Source organism: Dromiciops gliroides, chromosome 4, assembly GCF_019393635.1.
Source record: "Dromiciops gliroides isolate mDroGli1 chromosome 4, mDroGli1.pri, whole genome shotgun sequence".
Classification (NCBI taxonomy): Eukaryota; Metazoa; Chordata; class Mammalia; order Microbiotheria; family Microbiotheriidae; genus Dromiciops; species Dromiciops gliroides.
Genome location: NC_057864.1, coordinates 126,425,927 through 126,445,092, shown reverse-complemented (window position 1 = coordinate 126,445,092; position 19,166 = coordinate 126,425,927). Strand labels below are relative to the sequence as shown.

General features: G+C 41.5%; 1 protein-coding gene across 1 annotated transcript in view; it reads right to left on the bottom strand.

Moving 5' to 3' along the window:
• The window catches only part of CAPN2 (calpain 2), a 90,730-nt gene that overhangs the window by 64,516 nt on the left and 7,048 nt on the right, over nucleotides 1-19,166 (bottom strand). Inside the window, exon 2 of the mRNA XM_044002613.1 lies at nucleotides 14,762-14,831. Coding sequence (XP_043858548.1) covers nucleotides 14,762-14,831 — 70 coding nt within the window. The remainder of the gene's footprint in view (nucleotides 1-14,761; nucleotides 14,832-19,166) is intronic.

The window sequence follows — 19,166 nt, the reverse complement described above, 5'->3', positions numbered from 1 at the left end:
GTTGCAAATAAATTTAATGAAATGGCATTAATATGGAATTCAATTCTCTGTCCTATGAGAGGTTAGAGGACATCAATCTACTGAGAAATGTCCGTGGATTTACAGAGGGAAGTTTAAAAAAAAAAAAAAGCATTTATTAAGCACCTACTATGTGCCAGGCCCTGTGCTAAGTGATTTAACAGATATTATATCATTTGATACTCATGACAACTCTGAGGTTTTTATATTTATTTTATATTAATTAATATTCATTTTTATTTGAAGAAATGGGAGGCAGACAGGGGTTAAATGACTTGCCCAGGGTCATGAAGTTAGTAAGTGTCTAAGTCTGGATTTGTACTCAGGCCTTCCTAAGTCCAGCCCCAGCACGCTATCTACTGTGCCGCCTAGCTGCCTTTAGTTTATAGGCTTACAGCTCTAGGGCTAGAAGGGACCTCAGAAGCCATCTAGAATAACCACCATATTTTACAGAGGAAACTGAGGTATAGGCAAGTGAGGTGATTTGCCCAAGGTCACACAGGGAATAGGTATGAGGGTCAAGGCTTAAACTCATCTGGCACTGAGTAGGGGAGAGATCTGCTTCTTCCCCAACTCTAAGGGCATAAGATCAGCTTGTTAAATACTATTCCTCTGAAAAACTTGTTGAACTGGAGTGGAAGAAATAGGGGGTTGATGTTGATGTCAATGCTGAATATTTATCTGTAATATGTATATTATGATAGCCCTGTTTCCTTCACTTCTTTTTGCCACATTTTAATTGGAGGGTGAAGGTGCTGAAGAGGATGATTAGATCAGAGGGGTTTGGGTTTTGATGCCTTGAGATATTTGTCATGTGGGATTGGCCAGGCTTTAACCTATTTAAGCCTTAGTTTTCTCAGTTCTAAAATGGGATGATGATATTTGTTGGTCCTCCTTACTACACAGAATTGTTGTGAGGAAAGAAAGCCCTTTGTAAACCTTAAAGTGTTAACAAAATCTGACCAATGAAGATCATTTTTGCACCTATGTTTCTGGGGCTTCAGATATTTTATTTCAGGGATTATTTTGATGTCCTGGTTTTGCCCTGCCCAGTATTCTCAGGAAACCCTTGTATGTTAAGTTCCAGTTCTATCCGGGTCATTAGATGTGTTTTTGGAAAAACAAAAGAACACAAGCAACTTTGGCTTGGTTCAACCTCAACCTTGATTCAAGGTTCAAAATATCTGCTGGGCATTTGGCAAATGAGTGTACTCAGTTCTCATTTTTTACTCATGATTTGTATCAAGTTCTTGGTAATTAATACAAATGGAGCTCAACTGCTTTCCTTCCACCCATGGTACTCAGTGGCAGTGAAGTAGCTTAGCAGATGGTACTGGACTTGGAAGCAGAAAGACCTGGATTCACATTTTTCCTTCTATGGCTTTAATTGCTGGGCAAGTAAGTTGTTTGTCCTTCGTTCTTTTTTTTTTTTTAAATGTTTATTTATTTATTTATTTAATTTTTTAGTGAGGCAATTGGAGTTAAGTGACTTGCCCAGGGTCACACAGTTAGTAAGTGTTAAGTGTCTGAGGCCAGATTTGAACTCAGGTACTCCTGACTCCAGGGCCGGTGCTCTATCCACTGCGCCACCTAGCTGCCCCTGTCCTTCGTTCTTGAAAGAGGACCATGACCACAACAGGTTGATGTCATGGCTTGCAGTGAAATGGATTTAAGAGAGGGAGGGCTGTGCAAGGTCACCAATCTCACTCTCTCCTCCAGAGCCATCTGGGTCCAGTGGCAAGTTATAGATCAGGATGCATGGAGATGGCCCTGGGTGTTTAAGGCAATTGAGGTTAAGTGACTTACCCAGGGTCACACAGCTAGTAAGTGTCTGAGGTGAGATTTGAACTCAGGTCCTCCCAACTTCAGGGCCAGTGCTCTATCCATTGCACCACCTAGCTGCCCCAGGCAGGTAAGTTATCTTTTCTTGGCCTCCCTTTTCTCACCTGTAAAATGGGAATAAAAATACCTCTCGCACTCACCTCACAGGGTTGTTATGAGGATCAACTGAGAATAATGTGTGAATTATGAATCTTAGAGTATCATGTAAATATCAATTATTTTATTATTGCTTTGTTATTATTTTAAAATTACATTAAATATTATTATGTTTTTTTTTCTTTTGACTGGGGGTGAGGAAGGGAGGAGAATCTGAGTAGTTGATATCTAGGAATGCCAAGGAAATACTTGCCTACTCAGGGTAAAGCATCAATAGCCTCCTTCACTAACAACAATAGCTAATGCATATGGATAGCATTTTATAGCTTCCAAATGGTTTTACATTCATTACTGAGTTATAGGCTTCCAATAGCCCTGTGCATCAGGTAGGATATGTGTTATCATTTTCATTTTATAGACTAGTAAACAGAGACACAAGAAAAACTTAAAGTGACTTGTCCAAGGTCATCCAGGCAGGCTTTAATTTCAATTCAATCTAACCTGATTCTAACCTCAGTACTCATTTCACTATAGCACAGCTAGATCAGAACACTAGGGTTCTGTCTGGTGGATCCTCTTGAACCACTCCCACAAGTTACAGAATCATCTATTTAAAAGCTGGAAGAGATGTTAGAGCCCCCCCAGCCCCCCCCCCCCCATCACTGATTTGGGAAGAACTTTAGAGGTGATCTGTTCAACTTCATTTGACAGATGAAGAAACTGAGGAATGGAAAAGGTCAGAAATGACTTTCCCAGGGTCACACAGGTAGTAAGTGGATTCAGCACTCTTGCCATTGTAACAGGAAGTGAACATTTTGGTATCTTTCAGGACCCAAGAAGCAGCTTTGGTCAGTGTGAGCAGCAGCAGAGCAATGTAAATAGCCAACAAGAAGAGGTGCCCAACCTAGGGCTTTATACAGCCCTGCAGTATTGTTTTCATGTGGAAAACAGTATGGGTGGAGCTATGTAATCATCCCAAAGCCCTATTTGACTGGGGTCATGTCACTCTGTCAGGTGTATACACCCAGCAAAATGAGCCAGTGCAGGCTGGAAGAGTAAAGACTTGATTTCTAACTTCTCTGGCGGAAGCTACAGTTGTTCTCTGCTGAGCTGACTCTCCACAACAACCATTTTCTGCACTGCGCATGTGGTCCTTGGCTAGCTTGCTTCTGTAACCTGAGCTGAATTCATCTGGAGAAGCTCCAAAGCAAAAACTTCTGGGAAAGCAGGCAGATGTTTCATTTGGGATTAACCATTGCCTGGCTGCCTTGCAGAATCTTAGAAAATTAAGCTAACTCTGAGCTACAGGAAGAGGACTCAGAGAGTCACTAAATTTGAAAGTTAGAAGAGACCTGGGATCTAAACCCCAAACTACATTTGAAAGGCATGCTCACTGTAACATACCCAACATGTGGTCATTCAGACTTTATTTAAAGATATCTAAGCGCAGGGAGTCCACCACCTCTCTGGGTAGCCCATACCATTTTGGGACAACTCTAATTGTTAGGAAATTTTCTAATAGAAAGCTTAAATGTTTCCTTTTGCAACTTCTGCCCATGGCTCTTAATTCTGCCCTCTGGGGCCAAACAAAGCAAATCTACACATAACAGGCCTTTGTCCAAATACTTGAAGACACCTGATGTGTCCCTCCTCTCTTCTCCCGGTCCAGGTCTTTCCTTCAGTCCAAATATTCCCTGTGCCATTAGATGACACAGGCATCCTGGTTGCCCTCCTTGGCCTCTGCATTCACTATGCGGCCCTGCAGCTGTATGAGCCTCAGTTAACCAACTCATCTATAAAATGAGGGATTCAGCCAGGTGAGTTCTAAGAGCCTTTCAAGTCCTAGTGCTGTCAGACTTTCTGCTGACTGATGAAAGTTCTCTGTGTCTGCAGCTGTGCCCAGGCAGCAGTGAGAATGACCCATGAGTTGTCAAAAACAGTTCCCTTTAGCAGGCCTGGCCAATGTAGTAAAAGCCAGACTGGCTGTATACACACACACATATGTATGTATATATATTTTTCCTTAGCCCTCGGATTTATCAGTTAACGTTTCTGGGAGTATGGAAGGGAAGTCTGTTTTACATATTATCACTTATCATCTTCACAACAAACCTGGGATGTAAATAGGGCACGGTTTTTTTTTTAATCCCCATTTTGCACATAAGGAAACCGAGGTTTGGGGGGAGGTTTATGACAGTAATCATTAGAATCCAGATCTGAACTGGTGTTGTCTGGCTCCCAGGCCAGAGCTTCCTCTACTAAGCCAAGGGGCTACTTTTCACTGTCCCTTAGTATTCATCCTGCAAAGTGCTAGAGTGGGAATAGATGAGGTCTTAGTGCAGTTTTAAGATACTAAAGGTAAAGACTTCCAAAGACGGGAGATCCACGACCTCTCTGGGGTAGCCCAGTCACTTTTGGACAACTCTAATTGTTAGGAATTTTTTTTTTTAATAGAAAGCCTAAATATTTTTCTTTGCAACTTCTGCCCATGGCTCCTAATTCTGCCTTCTGGGACCAAACAGAGCAAGCAGATCTAATTCTTGGTCCACAGGCCTAACTAAAACTTAAAACTGCATTAAGACTTTCAGGACACCCTGTATAAATAGAAGATAAAGAAGTCTCTGTTCTCAAGGAGCTTATGATGTAAGGGGAAAGATCTCACACACACACCCCTATTAGCAGTGGAAATGTTTTAAGAATAACAGGAAGAAACCAAAAAAATTCCAACAGGAGAGAGGACAATGCTACAGGGGACTTTCTCCTAGCTGGACCATAGTTCCCACCTTCTGGCAGGCTCATTATTTAGCCCATTTTATACCAGGTTCTACAGGCACATTCATGGGAGTGGGGATGGGTGGGCATCGGGGCAAATCTGTGAAGGAGGCAAGCTTGTTTTTAGCTCCTCCTGGATCATCTTCTTTACCTTCCCTTCAATCCCCTTCCTACTTCCTTGGCCTCAGGCACCCAGAGCCTTCTGCTTCTTCCTATTCTCCTCTATCAGTCACTTAACCACTTTGAACCTCAGTTTACCCATCTGAAAAATGGAGATAAGAAAAGCACTTTACATCACAGGGCTAATGTGAGAATCAAATGAGATCACAAGGATCATAGAGCTAGAGACTGAGGACCTGAGAGGTTAAGCAACTTGCTCAAATTCACACAACTAGGGATGGGATTTGAAGCCTGTAGTTCTTTTTTTTTTTTAATTTTAAAATTAATAAAGTATTTTATTTTTTTCCATTACATGTAAAGATAGTTCTCAACTTTTGTTTATACAAGCTTTACAATTTCAGATTTTTCTCCCTCCCTCCCCTCCCTTCCCCCTCCCCTAGACAGCAGGTAATCCGATATAGGTTTTACATATATATACATATATATATATATATATACACACATATATACACACACACATATATACATTATATACACACACACATATATACATATATACACACATAATAACATTAATCCTATTTCTGCATTAGTCATGTTATAAGAGAAAAAATCAGAGCACTGATGAAAAACCTCAAAATAGAAAAAACCAACAGCACCAAAAACAAAAGAAATAGTATAGTTCATTCAGCATCTATACTCTGCAGTTCTTTTTTTTTTTCTTGGATTTGGAGATCCTCTTCCATCATGAGTTCTCTGGAACTCTTCTGTACCACTGCATTGGTGAGAAGAATATAGTCCATCACAGTAGATCAATACTCAATGTTGATGATACTGTGTACAATGTTCTTCTGGTTCTGCTCATCTCACTCATCATCAGCTCATGCAAGACCCTCCAGGTTTCTCTGAACTCCTCCTGCTCATTGTTTCTTACAGCACAATAGTATTCCATTGTATTCATATACCACAACTTGTCCAGCCATTCCCCAATTGATGGGCACCCCCTCAACTTCCAATTCCTTGCTACCACATAAAGAGCAGCTATAAATATTTTTGTACATGTGGGTCCCTTTCCCCCTTCCATGATTTCTTTGGGAAAAAGACCCAAAAGTGGTATTGCTGGGTCAAAGGGTATGCACAGCTTTATCGCCCTTTGGGCATAATTCCAAATTGCTCTCCAGAGAAGCCTGTAGTTCTTCAAATATTTAAAGACAGTTATCATATTTCAACTTAGTCTTCCTTTCTCCAGGTAAACATCCCCAGTTCCTTCAAACACATCCACATTCACTGAATGAACTAAAAATGCAAAAAGGAAGCCTAAGTGGTGAATGGCTGAACAAACTGGTATGTGAGTTGTGATGATGTATTATAGTGCTGTCAGAAATGACATATGTGAGGAATTTAGAGAACCACAGAAAGACTTGAATGAACTGATGCAGAGTGAAGGAAGAGGAACCAGAAAAATGATATACACAATAGCCATGATAACATTAAAATGAAGCCAAACCCTGAATAATGGTACTTGACCAATCTTAGCCCCAGAGGACTGATGTGTGTGACTACCTGTCTTCCTATAGTACAGAGGTGGGGGATGATGGGTGTGAAATGTGGCATATGTCAGATGTGTTCAGGGTTTTCCATTGACTTTGCTTAACTATTTCCTTGTTACAAGGGAGGCTCAAAGAGGGGGCCAGTATATACTGTAATTAGTATGGTGCAAAAAAGCAAAATACATGAATAAAACTTGTTTTAATGTAAATAAAGGACCCATAGAACAAAGAGTCAATTAGCTTTAAGAAATCCATTTTGTAGGGGCAGCTAGGTGGCACAGTAGATAGAGCACTGGCCCTGGAGTCAGGAGGACCAGAGTTCAAATCCGGCCTCAGATGCTTGAAACTTACTAGCTGTGTGACCCTGGGCAAGTCACTTAACCCTCATTGCTCAAAAAAAAAAAAAAAAGACAACCTTAGAGGAAAGTGAGACCTTTGAAGAGAAGTACATTGGTTCTGAAGAAGAGCTGACTGATATTAAACAAGCCTACATGGACTTCAAGGGCAATATGGATCAAATCAAGAAATCGATTTTGCCTTTAATATTTCACATCCTTCTTTTTCAGTTGAGGGTTCAGGGGATCTTCTTGGTGACATCTTTTGTTTTGTTTTGTTTTGGTGGGGCAATGAAGGTTAAGTGACTTGCCCAGGGTCACACAGCTAGTAAGTGTCAAGCGTCTGAGGTCGGATTTGAACTCAGGTCCTCCTGAATCCAGGGCCGGTGGTTTATCCACTGTGCCACCTAGCTGCCTCCCTTGGTGCCATCTTTAGAGCACAAAGAAACATTAGCTTGTGTTTATATAGTTTCCCAGTTTACAAAGTGTTTTCTTTTCTCCACTAATGTTCAAAATCAGGCTCATTGTTGTGGCAGGGAGGTGACCTCAAATTCTCAAGCCCTCTGTCTACCAGGAGAACAAAGGCTTTGGATGGTTCTACCAAGGTGGAAAGGCTTTGACTATGGGCCTGGTGACAGATTGTCTTTCATCTGAGGGCCTGCTGAACCAAATTTGTACCTTAGCTTCAGAGTGGGGAATTTCTCAGCCACAGCTAGGTGGCACGGTGGAATGTCAAGAATGCTAGGTGGCATGTGAAGCCTGGAGTCAGGAAAATTCCTCTTCATGAGTTCAAATCCAGCCTCAGACACTAGTTGTGTGACTCTGGGCAAATCACTTAACCCTGTTTACCTCAGTTTCCTCATCTGTAAAATGAGCTGGAGAAGGAAATGGCAAACCACTCCAGTATCTTTACCAAGTGAACCACAAATAGGGTCACAAAGAGTTAAGCACAATTCAAAGAGGACTCAACAAAAAAAACTCTTAAAAACCATTTTACCAAGTCACTGAGGGACCATAGGATTACATATATCAGGTAAGAAGGGACTTCCAAGGCCATCAAATCCAACTCCCAGGGGCAGCTAGGTGGCACAGTGGATAAAGCACCGGCTCTGAATTCAAGAGGACCTGAGTTCAAATCTGGTTTCAGACACTTAACACTTACTAATTGTGTGACTCTGGGCAAGTCACTTAACCCTCATTGCCCAGCGCGAAAAGAAAAGAAAGAAATCCAACTCCTTCATTTCCCAGATGCGGAAACTGAAATCCAGAGAGATGAAGAGACTTGTACATGGTCATGCAGATGATGTGGGAGGGAATTTGAACCCATTGTCTTCTGACTCCAGGGCTTCAATCTGTGTTGATGTAGAGAGCCCACATCACTGAAATCATGGATGCTTGATCTACTTCCCCTGCAAAGTCTGTCATACAAATGTTACTGCCTCCATTTTACAGATAGGCAAGCTGAGGCTCAGAGGAAGATTAAATGATGACCAACTATCATCACACAGCTGGGGGAAGGAGCTAGACCTTGAACCCAGGTTCTGACTCAAAGTTCAGTGGCCTTTCCATGACTATGTGCTGAAAAGATTCTCTTTTCATTCTGCTGGAAATCACCTAGGACAGGGGCTGATGGGCTGAGTCAGGCAATCAATCTAACTTCTGTTCCATGTACAGCCTCTTAAGTGGGCCAAAGATGGAGTAGTACATTGACCAATTTTAGATTACTTCGAAGGTCTATCTAAGGTCTAAATCTATGATCCCCATTTTTGTCAACTTAGTGATATTCTCAGAACACCGCATTGCCAGGTTGGTATTGCCTGAGAGCTCAGGAATGTATAGAGGCTTGTTTTCTCCTGCTAAAAATGAGCTCTGGTATTTCAGGCTTCCCCAAATAAGGAAACAAACAACGTTTTTCAACCATTCAGCCCCAAACCAACTCTATTTATTTTCACATGGTGTTACAATTCGTCCCCCTCCTTCCTTCAATCTCAGCATATTCAGTTTAATAACAAAAATATCTGGGCTGAAATAATTATTTGGGGGTTATCAGTTTGTGATTTAGCTAGACCCTCATTCCCACATGCTGTTCTCCTTCTTGGTAATAACATTTCTACTTGGTGTCCCAAAAAGAGCACTGGACTTGGGACCCAAAAACCTGGGCTGTAGCATCAGTACCTGAGTCTCAGTTTTCTTGTGTATAAAATGGGGATAATAATTCTATAGCACCTGCCTATGTAGCATGAGAGGCAATGTGGCATCATGATTAGAGAATATTCCTCAGAGCCAGAGAGACCTGGCTTCAAGTGCTTCCTCTGAGCCATAGGAGATATGACACCCTGAGCAAATCACTTCATTTTTTCAGAGCTCTAGGCAACAGTCTAAGACTATGGGTTGCAAAGGAAGTGCTGATTGATGTGCATTGGTGAAGGGACTTTCTTCAGCTGGGAATTCCTTATATTAAAGAAATCACAGGTCCAGATCAGCACTGACCTCCCAGGGCTATTGTGGGGATCAGATGAAAAGGATGTATTTGAAACATTAAATAACTGCTAGCGGGGGGCAAATCACTTCACTCTTCTGAGTCTCAGTATCCTCATCTATAAAATGGGGATAATAACACTTGCACCATCTACCTTGCAGGGTCAAGAGAATAGCACTTGTAATCCTCAAAGCACCACAGAAACACAAGTCAATATTATTGTCAACACCTCCAGTGTCAAGGAAAAGAGATGAAACTTCTATACTGACGTTTTCACAGAATTTCAGAGTTGGAAGGGACAACGGGGGAGGGGAGCTTCTAGACATTTATTCACTCAAGCATTTGTTGATCACCTACTATGTGCCAGAAATTATGCTAGGTCCCAGGATTACAAAGACAGAAATGAAACTCTCCCTGTTCCCAAGGGGCTTACATTCTACTGGAAGGAAACACCATCAATATGGAAAATTAAATATAAAATAATTTTAGGGGAGAGGGGAGAGAGTTATTAGCAACTGGAATCAGAATAGGCTACCTGTAGGAGGAAGCATTTGAGTTGAGCTTTGAAGGAAGCTAGGGATAATGAGGGGGAAGTAAAGACGGAGTATAATCTAGGCACCGGGCACAACCTCTACAAAGACATCCAGATAGAGGAGAGAATGTCCTGTACCAAAAAATCCAGTTTAACTGGAAAATAGGATGAAGGAAGGGGAAATGTAAAAGGTTTTAAAAGCCAAATAGAAGAGTTAATATTTGATCATAAAGGCAAGAAAGAACCACTAGAGCTTCTTCTTATCTTTTTTTTTTGGCAATGAGAATTAAGTGACTTGCTTAAGCTAGTAAATGTCAAGTGTCTAAGGCTGGATTTGAACTCAGGTCCTACTGAATCCAGGGCTGGTGCTTTATCCACTGTGCCACCTAGCTGTCTCCTTTATTATCATTTTAAATGTTTTGTTTTTTGCAGGCAATGGGGGGTTAAGTGACTTGCCCAGGGTCACACAGCTAATAAGTGTCAAGTGTCTGAGGCCGGATTTGAACTCAGGTACTCCTGAATCCAGGGCCAGTGCTTTAACCACTGTGCCATCTAGCTGCCCCATTATCATTTTAAATGAAGATTTTAATGGAACAATAATCACATTTAAAGCACAGGAAATGTACCAAGTACATTGGAGTGCTTTCAGTATACCTTTATGTTCAGGTGAAATGTTCCAAATGATATGTCAGTCTATTCTTTGTATTTGGTACCTTTATATGACCAGCACTTACTATGCCTATTTTCTAGCCACCATTTCATATATGATCATCTGACAGTCCAGTTTCCCCTGTGAGACAGAATAAATTCTGTTTGTGCTGAGAATACTCAATAAAAATTACTTATCCTTAAATGTTCATTTTAAGCTAATGTATTACCAAGAGAAGTTGTCCAATTTGTAACACGTGGATTTGTTGGTGTGAGGCTGCATTGTCTGGTTTACAATCTTAAGTGGCTCATAATAAATGAGGCAGTAAAAAGAAAGGAGGAGAATTCTGATGACTCAGCTCTCCACAACAGAGATGAAATCACAACACCTGATGATCTCAGATTACTATACTAAAAATCCGATCATTTTAAAAGCACTCATTTAAAATGCTTAAACACAACAGTCCAGAGCAGGGCGCCAGGGCTTCCAGAGCAGGGGAGTGCCACGGGCAGACTGATGCCTGGGAAACAAATCACTTTGGCAGCTTTGTGTGGAGGAGAGATTGGAGAAGGGAGAAACTGAAAACTGGGAAATTCACTGGAGGCCATTTCAACAAACTAGATGAGATGCATTGAAGCCCTGAACTAGGATGGTGGTCTTGGGAATGGACAAAAGGGAACAGAGCCAAGCCAGCAGAGAGCCATTCTATTTTGTTGGAGGTAGAATCAACAAGAATTTGTAACTCATTGCATACCTAAAAAAAATTCCCTTTGCAATGTATTGGGTAAGTGGCTGTCATTTGTTGTTGTTGTTCTGGTGGTCATTTAGACTTTGTGGGAAGACCTGTGGGCTGCAGAGTGAGGGAAACCACTAAGGTAGGCCATTCTAATTTTAGGCAGCTCTAATTGGTAAGTAGGGCAGCTAGGTGGTACAGTGGAGAGAATGCCCTGTCTGGAGTCAACCTAAGTTCAAATCTGGCCTCAGACACTTACTATCTGTGTGACCCTCGGCAAATCACATAACTATGTTTTCTTCTGTAAAATGAACTGGAGAAGGAAATGGCAAACCACTCCAGTATCTTTGACAAGAACCCCCCCCCCCCCAAAAAAAGTCACAGAGTTGGAAATGACTGAAATGACTGCACAACAACAAAAAATTGTTAGGAAGCTCTTCAAACCTAAATTTGCCTCTTGCAACTTCCAATCCATCGCTGTGAATTTTGCGGTTTGGAGCCAAACAGAACAAGTCTAATTTCTTCTTTCACAAGACAGTCCTTCGATTACCTGAAGGCCATGATTGTCTCTTGCCCTTAGTCCTCTCTTCTCAAAGCTAAATATTTCCAGTTCCTTAAAATGATCTTCATATAGCATGGAATAAAGACCCTTCACGACTCTCCTCTGGTCATTTCCCACTTTCTCAATCAATGCCCTTTCTAAGATGTGGGACCTGAGAGTGTAACAGTTTTGGTAAAATATTTGATTGAGGAGGTTAAAACTAAAAGGCTAATTCCCCAGCAAAGAAGGCAAAGGATGTGAACATGTATGTAGTTCTTTCATTTGCAAACTATTAATAACTATATGAAAGAATGCTGCAATTTAATAATAATAAGATAAATGCAAATCAAAATAATCCCCAGGTTCCATCTTCCATCTAGCAAAGCAGCAAGGACAAAAGATGGAAACAGTAAATATTGGAGGTGTTGTGGAGAGGCAGGCATAATAATACATTGTTGGTGGAGCTGTGAATTGCTACAACTATTCTGAAAAACGATTTGAAATTATGCAAATACAATGACTAAAATGTCCCAACCCTTTGATTCAGAGATTTCACTGCGAAGCATATTCCCCAAGGAGGTCATTGACAAAAAGAAGTGTTTCATATGTAACAAAATATTTATGGCAGCACTTTTATTGTGGCGAAATCTAGAAACAAAGTAGATACCCATTGACAGAAGACTATCTAAACAAGGCCATAAATGTAACATAATATTATTGTGCTGTAAGAAAGGATGAGCTTGATGAATACAAAGAAGGATGGAGAGACTTATGACTTACGTGAACCCATCAAAGTAAACAGGCCAGGGAAACAAATATACAAAATGATGAATATAAAAAGGAAAAAAAAAACCCCACACTACTAAAGAACTAAAACTGAATGCTATAAAATTATAAAATACAAGATTGGCCCCAAAAAAGGGATATGAGAAAAAACTTCCCCCTGCTACTTTGCTGAGGCTGGAGTCCCTGGGTGGGAAGGAACATTGCATGTAATATCAGGTTTTTAAAAAAATGTATTTTAATGATTTTGTTCTCTTTCTCTTTTTTTTTATTTAAAAAATGCCTTTGTTATAAGGGAAAACTCTGGAAAGGGGTAGGGGAGAAATAGAGGGGGAAATCTGGGAATTGTAAAAACAAACAATATTAATAAGATGTATTTTAAATATACCAATGGCTAAAAATGGGTGTCTTTTGTTATTAATGCACTTCATTCATTCATATCCCTATTGCCATAAATAGACTCCACATGTGTTCTGAACAATGGCCGTAAGAAGCCACAGCTGAGAATGTCCAGTCCTAGCATGTCCATGGCTCCAACCGGAGGAGGGCTTTTATCAGAAGAAGCTCCAGCAGCAGTCTACTCTTCAGGCTCTTTGTAGATTAAAATCATAATGCGAATTACATTCAGAAACAAACCTACCAATAGCTGGGCTTTCGATAAGCTTTTCGATTCAACTACTCCATGGAATTTGTTTTTTCTCCAATGAATATAACATCTGCCCTTAGATCAATAAACAACTTCCCTGCTGTTATGATACCATGGTGATCTTGTGTGGTAAAAGCCATGGATCCAATGGCGTACTAACTTCCTTTCATCAGGGCACATCACAGTTTCCTCTTTTGCTGCAGTGAGTCACTTGCCCCATTCACTGGGCTGATAATCCAGAGAGGGGAGGGATGGCTGTGGTGATGTTGTTGGTACTGGGTTGAGCTCTGTTTGCTCAGCTGTTAGGATTCTCTATAACACCAGCATCCCAGATTCCTGTTCTCTGATTCTGGTGACTTTATGGTCCTAGAAACCCCTCCCCCCCAGGTAAGTTGAGGCTATACTAGCTTTACACATTCAAGTCACAAACACTTAAGTACTCACTATTTGCTAGGCAATCTTGCTCTTCTAAGATCCTTTCCAATTCTAAGATTTTGCAATCACCTCCTGGCCATCTCCACATCATACTCTGTACTTGGCCCATCACTTCCACCTCCCCTACTGGAACCTTGAACTCCATCTCTAGAACCAGCCTGGACTCCGCTAGGTCAGCTCTGACTTATATTGCTAGGATTCTGGCCATCTCTGCGCCACGCCTGGCATATTCGCTCTACTCTCCTCTTTCCATCTCCTCTTTATGTATTATCTTCTCCCATTAGAATGTAAGCTTCCAGAGGGCAGGGTCTCTCTAGCTTGTTTATATTTGTATTTCCAGCATTTAACAGTGCCAAGTACTAGAGGCTGCTAGGTGATTCAATGGATAAAGTGTTTTGCCTAGAGTCAGGAAGACTTGAGTTTAATTCTGGCCTCAGCTACTTACTATCTGTGTGACCCTGGGCAAGTCACTTAAACCTGTTTGCCTCAGTTTCTTCTTCTGTAAAATGACCTGAAGAATGAAATAGCAAACCATTCCACTATCTTTGCCAAGAAAATCAGCACTGGTGTGCTGTGGTCCACAGGGGTATGAAGAATTGGACAGACCTGAATAACAACAGCACTAGTAAGCACCAAATAAATGCTTTATCTATCTTCCCCATGATTCTTTAGTAGTTTTTTCCTTTTTATATCCATCATTATGTATATTGTTTGCCTAGCCTGTTTACTTGGATCAGTTCACATAAATTGTAAGTCTCTCCATCCTTCTCTGTATTCATCACACTCATCATTTCTTCCCCACAATGATTCCATGTCTCAGCTGGCAGGTCTTGACCACTCTGACACCTCACTGCGGTGTGGAAATTATTGCAATTTCTCAAAGCTGTGATAGTAGAAGGCAAGATCTGGCAAGGCCAACCAAGTTGGAAACACTTAACCAATAGACTATGTGAGACCCAGCCTAGCAAGTTCTGGAGAGGCTATCTCCAGAGGGTTAGTCATGAAGGGTCATGAAGAATGTCTACTAAGGCATTAGTAGAGGATGGATATCTGTGTTATTGGAAAAATTGATCAAATCATGGCTCTTTTAAAACAGAAAAACTGTCAGGACACAAGCAATATTAGGTTGGAAGGCTCTTGAGGTGCTAGCTTTAAAGTTGGTAAAGTCAGGGAGAAAAGAGATCCCACTACAGTTAGGACTCTGTGTGGGTCTGTCTCTTGGTCACTTACCTAGGGCTCCTTGACAGATGTCTGTGCGGGTCGCTCCTTCAACAATAAACTGAGGATCAGAGCAGATCTCCTGAGAACAAGACCCATAAAGTACTGTTAGTGCCAGTGTTCTAACTCCCCCACCAGGGCCCAATTATCGTCCTAATTAAATTGTTTAATTTCTTATTTGATCCTCCTTCTTCTTTAGGGGAAATTCTCCTTTGGGGCACAATACCTACAGGACTTTTAGCCATGTAATTATAATTTAGCTAGTCATTATAATTTAGTAAAAATAGTGACTGGTCAAGCATATGATACGATGTTTAGGTAAGTCTTGGTCTCTGCCCTCCTGGAGTTTATGCCTCTCCTGGAGGATATAACCCAAGCACAAACTGCTAGTATTTACATAGTATATATTATTTCATACATGTTCTCTCATTTGATCCTCACAGGTGAAGTATTTTAATTATCCTTTTTTTTATAGATGAGAAAACTGAGGCTGAGAAAGGTTAAGTGACTTGTCCAGGGTGATACAGCTAATAAGTGTCTGAGGGGGCAGCTAAGTGGTGCAGTGGATAGAGTACTGGACCTGGATTCAGGAGGACCTGAGTTTAAATATGGCTCCAGATACTTGACACTTACTAGTTGTGTGACCCCAGGGAAGTCACTTAACCCTCATTGCCCTGCCAGAAAGAGAGAGAGAGAGAGAGAGAGAGAGAGAGAGAGAGAGAGAGAGAGAGAGAGAGAGAGAGAGAAAATAAGTGTCTGAGGCAGGATTTGCACTCAGGCCTTCCTGATTCCAGACCCATCTCTCTGTCCACTGTGCCACTTAGAATTGGGAGGAACAGATTGAGGTGGCAAAGATGGCTTGATGTTAGGAAAAGCTTCCTACCAATTAGAGCTGCCCCAAAGTGGAGTGGGCTCCCTTTCATTAAAAGTCTTTAAACTGGGGGACAGCTAGGTGGCACAGTGGATAAAGCACCAACCCTGGATTCAGGAATACCTGAGTTCAAATCTGGCCTCGGACACTTGACACTTACTAGCTATGTGACCCCGGGCAAGTCACTTAACGCCCATTGCCCTGAAAAAAAAAGTCTTTAAACTGAAGCTAGGCCACTAGATGCATAGTTTACAGAGGGGATTCATTTTTCATGTAGAGCATGGATTAGATGACCTCCTGTTGCTCCCTTTAATAATAGCTCACTTAAAAAAAAAACCCAAAAAACTAGCTCATATTCCTAGAGTGTTTTAGAATGTACAACAACCCTGTGAAGCAGGCTGTGTGAGTACAGTCATCCCTTTTTACAGATGAGGGAACTGAAGCTGGGAGAGGGAGGTGATGTGTCCAGTCACAACTGGCAGAGCCTTGTCTCTTGGCTCTCCTTCTGAAACTATGGCTTCTTCCACCTGCTCGTTCCCTTCCCCCACCCCCCTTTAAGGTGCTCTCCTCCCCCACTGCAATAGAAGCTCTTTGAAGACAGGAACTGTTGTTCTTTTTGCTTGTATCCCTAGAACTTAGTGCAGCACCTGATTTAATAAATGCTTGCAGACTAGATGAGCCAGCCCAGTAGCTACTTAGCTTCTTCTGACCAACCATTCCAATGTGCCCTTTATTATACCCCATGTTCGTTCATACTTTGCCTGGAATCCCTCTCTTCTCCCCTTCACCTATCTAAATCTTTATCCATTCTTAGTTAAATTCTCCCTCCTCTTTCAAATCTTTCCTGTTTCTTTATCAATCTCCCTCCCCTCTGAGGACATATTGTCTTTACTGTTACCACTTCTATACTCCTCTGTTTGGTATTCATTATAGTTTTCTGTGCATGGTATAGTTGAAAGAGTACAGAGTCAAGAGGGATCTGTGTTAAAATCCTGCCTCAGACATCTATGTGTGATCCTGGGCAAGTCACTTGACCTCTCTGCCTGCCTCAGTTTCCTCAACAATAAAATAGGGATAAAAATATCACCTATGTCACAGGGTTGTTATGAGGCTCAAATATGATGTTTGTTAAGTGTTCTGAAAATGTTAAAGCATTATAAGTGAGGTATTATCATTTCTAGTCTTGTTTCTTAGGATAACAGAATGTAAGCTCCCTGAGGGCAAGAACTATCTCATATTTGGATTTATATCCCCATACCTGGCACATTGCAGGTATTTAAAGAGTGTTTGGTCATTGCCAACATACAGCCAGAAGGGCCATTAGAGAGCATTTAGTCCAACTCCTTAATTTTACAGGTTAAGGAAACTGAGACCCAGGGTGGTTGAGTGATTTCCCCAATGTCCCCCAGGTCCTCTAGTGCCAAATTCATCACTCTGTCCACAATACTTCACTGGGTTCCATTTGGTTGGTTAATGGAGGCAAAGCCCCTGGCGACAGCAATCTATCAAGATCCTAGTTGTGGAGAATTCTGGTTTAGGACTTGCTAATAGGAGAATAGGGTGTGTCTATTTCCTGGTCCTTAACATTGGCTCCCCAGAGCCACAGAGGAAGTGAGAATTTAAACCTGGACTATTCTTTGCACTTAGATTACACAACACTGTATGGGCTGGTATGGCCATCAAAGGCTCTGAAAGTCTACTATGAATTTTGCACAGTGTGTGTGTGTGTTCATACCAGTCCTCTACGCCCAAGTTCATGCCCTCTTTTAGTCTTCCCTGAGAACTTCCCAGGGTTCTGCTCTGGGTTCTGCTCTGGTCTTCAGCATCCTTTAACCCAGTTCAGCATGGAGGTGGTTTCTGAATCACATCCTACGGCAGGGTAGCTGCCTCCTTTTGCACAATCAGTGCATCGCAGGAAAACCTCCATTTGGTTGTTGGTGATGACAAGACAAAGGGGCTGCTTATCTGCTCAGGCAATTGGACAAATTTTTGCACTGATGCTTGCTAGCCCAGCATTAATCTAGCTGACTGAGTGAACTGGTTTTGGCAACCTCTTTCTAATAAAATGTCAGACTCAGCTTGCCAGGAGAGCAGGATACAGTACCAAGAGTCCTGGAACTGAAGTCAAAGAACTCTGGGTTCAAGCTTAGGCTCTTCTACTCCCTTGTTGGGTAACCTTGGTCACTTAATCTCTCTGACCATCACTTTCTTTAAATGTAAACTAGGGATGATCATTTGCAATATTTATTCAACAAGATGGAGAACCAGAAAGTTTGTCATGAGACCCAGCAAAGACTGATCATTCCCAGGGCACTTGTAGATAAGTTCGGTGCAACAAAATCGAGTATCATCCAGACAAATGATTTATGTAGCATTGCACATGGTTGCAAAACAAACTGGGTTCAAGGCTCTCAGTAGCCAAGAACCCAGAACTTTGGTTTTTACCCAGTTAATACACAGTTTGGAGAGAATGAAAAACAGGATGAACGGGTTAAGACACTTGATTTCTTATTGAAGGAGGAGATCTGAAGACATCGAGGGAAGGATGAGGGTTGGCTGGAGGGGATTGGGAGACAATCAGGAGACACTGAGAGGAGGAAAAAGGGTTGTTTTGTGTGATTCTTTAAGCTGGATGACTTTTAGGAAGGGGGAGTGTTCTTGTAACTTCTTAAAATTCAAGTGATTTTGAGACTTAACTTCACAAAATGGTATGTAAAGGCAAAATGGAGTCACTAATGCTATTTCAATATCATGTTGGGAGAAGAACAAATAGACAATAGAATACAATTGTCAGCATTTTTATGATGTATTCTCATGACTGATGACAACGGAACTATCACTTTTGGACTCAGCACCTCAGTACACAACGTGCTAGATGAAAAATGGTACTTAAGAAGATGAAGCTCGAGTAGACCAAGTATAAACAGACGTCTGTGTTGGAGCAACACAATTGCTTTAATTGTGCTTTAAATGAACAAATTTCAAGATCTCTCAGAGTATAATACCCCAAACCACTGGGGGGAAAATCACAGAGGGTATTGTTGGCAGAAAAAAAGGTGATTTGGAAGCTATCAGCAACTACGGAACAATATATCTACTTTCTCACTAATCTGTTAAAAACAAGCATTTATTAAGTGACTGTTACCGGTGGGAGCTAGGTGGGGAAGGGGATAGAGAGCTGGACCTGGAGTCAGGAAGACTAATTTCTCTGAGTTCAAATTTGGCCTCAGAACCTGGGCTGTGTGACCCTGGGCAAGTCACCTCACCCTGTTTGCTTCAGTTTCCTCATCTGTAAAATGAACTGGAGAAGGAAATGGCAAACCATCCAGTATCTTTACCAAGAAAACACTAAGGGGGCAGCTAGATGGTGCAATGGATAAAGCACCGGCCCTGGATTCAGGAGGACCTGAGTTCAAATCTGACCTCAGACACTTGATACTTACTAGCTGGGTGAACCTGCGTGAGTCACTTAACCCCCATTGTTATACACACACTCACTCACACACACACACACACACACACACACACACAAGAAAAAAGAAAAAA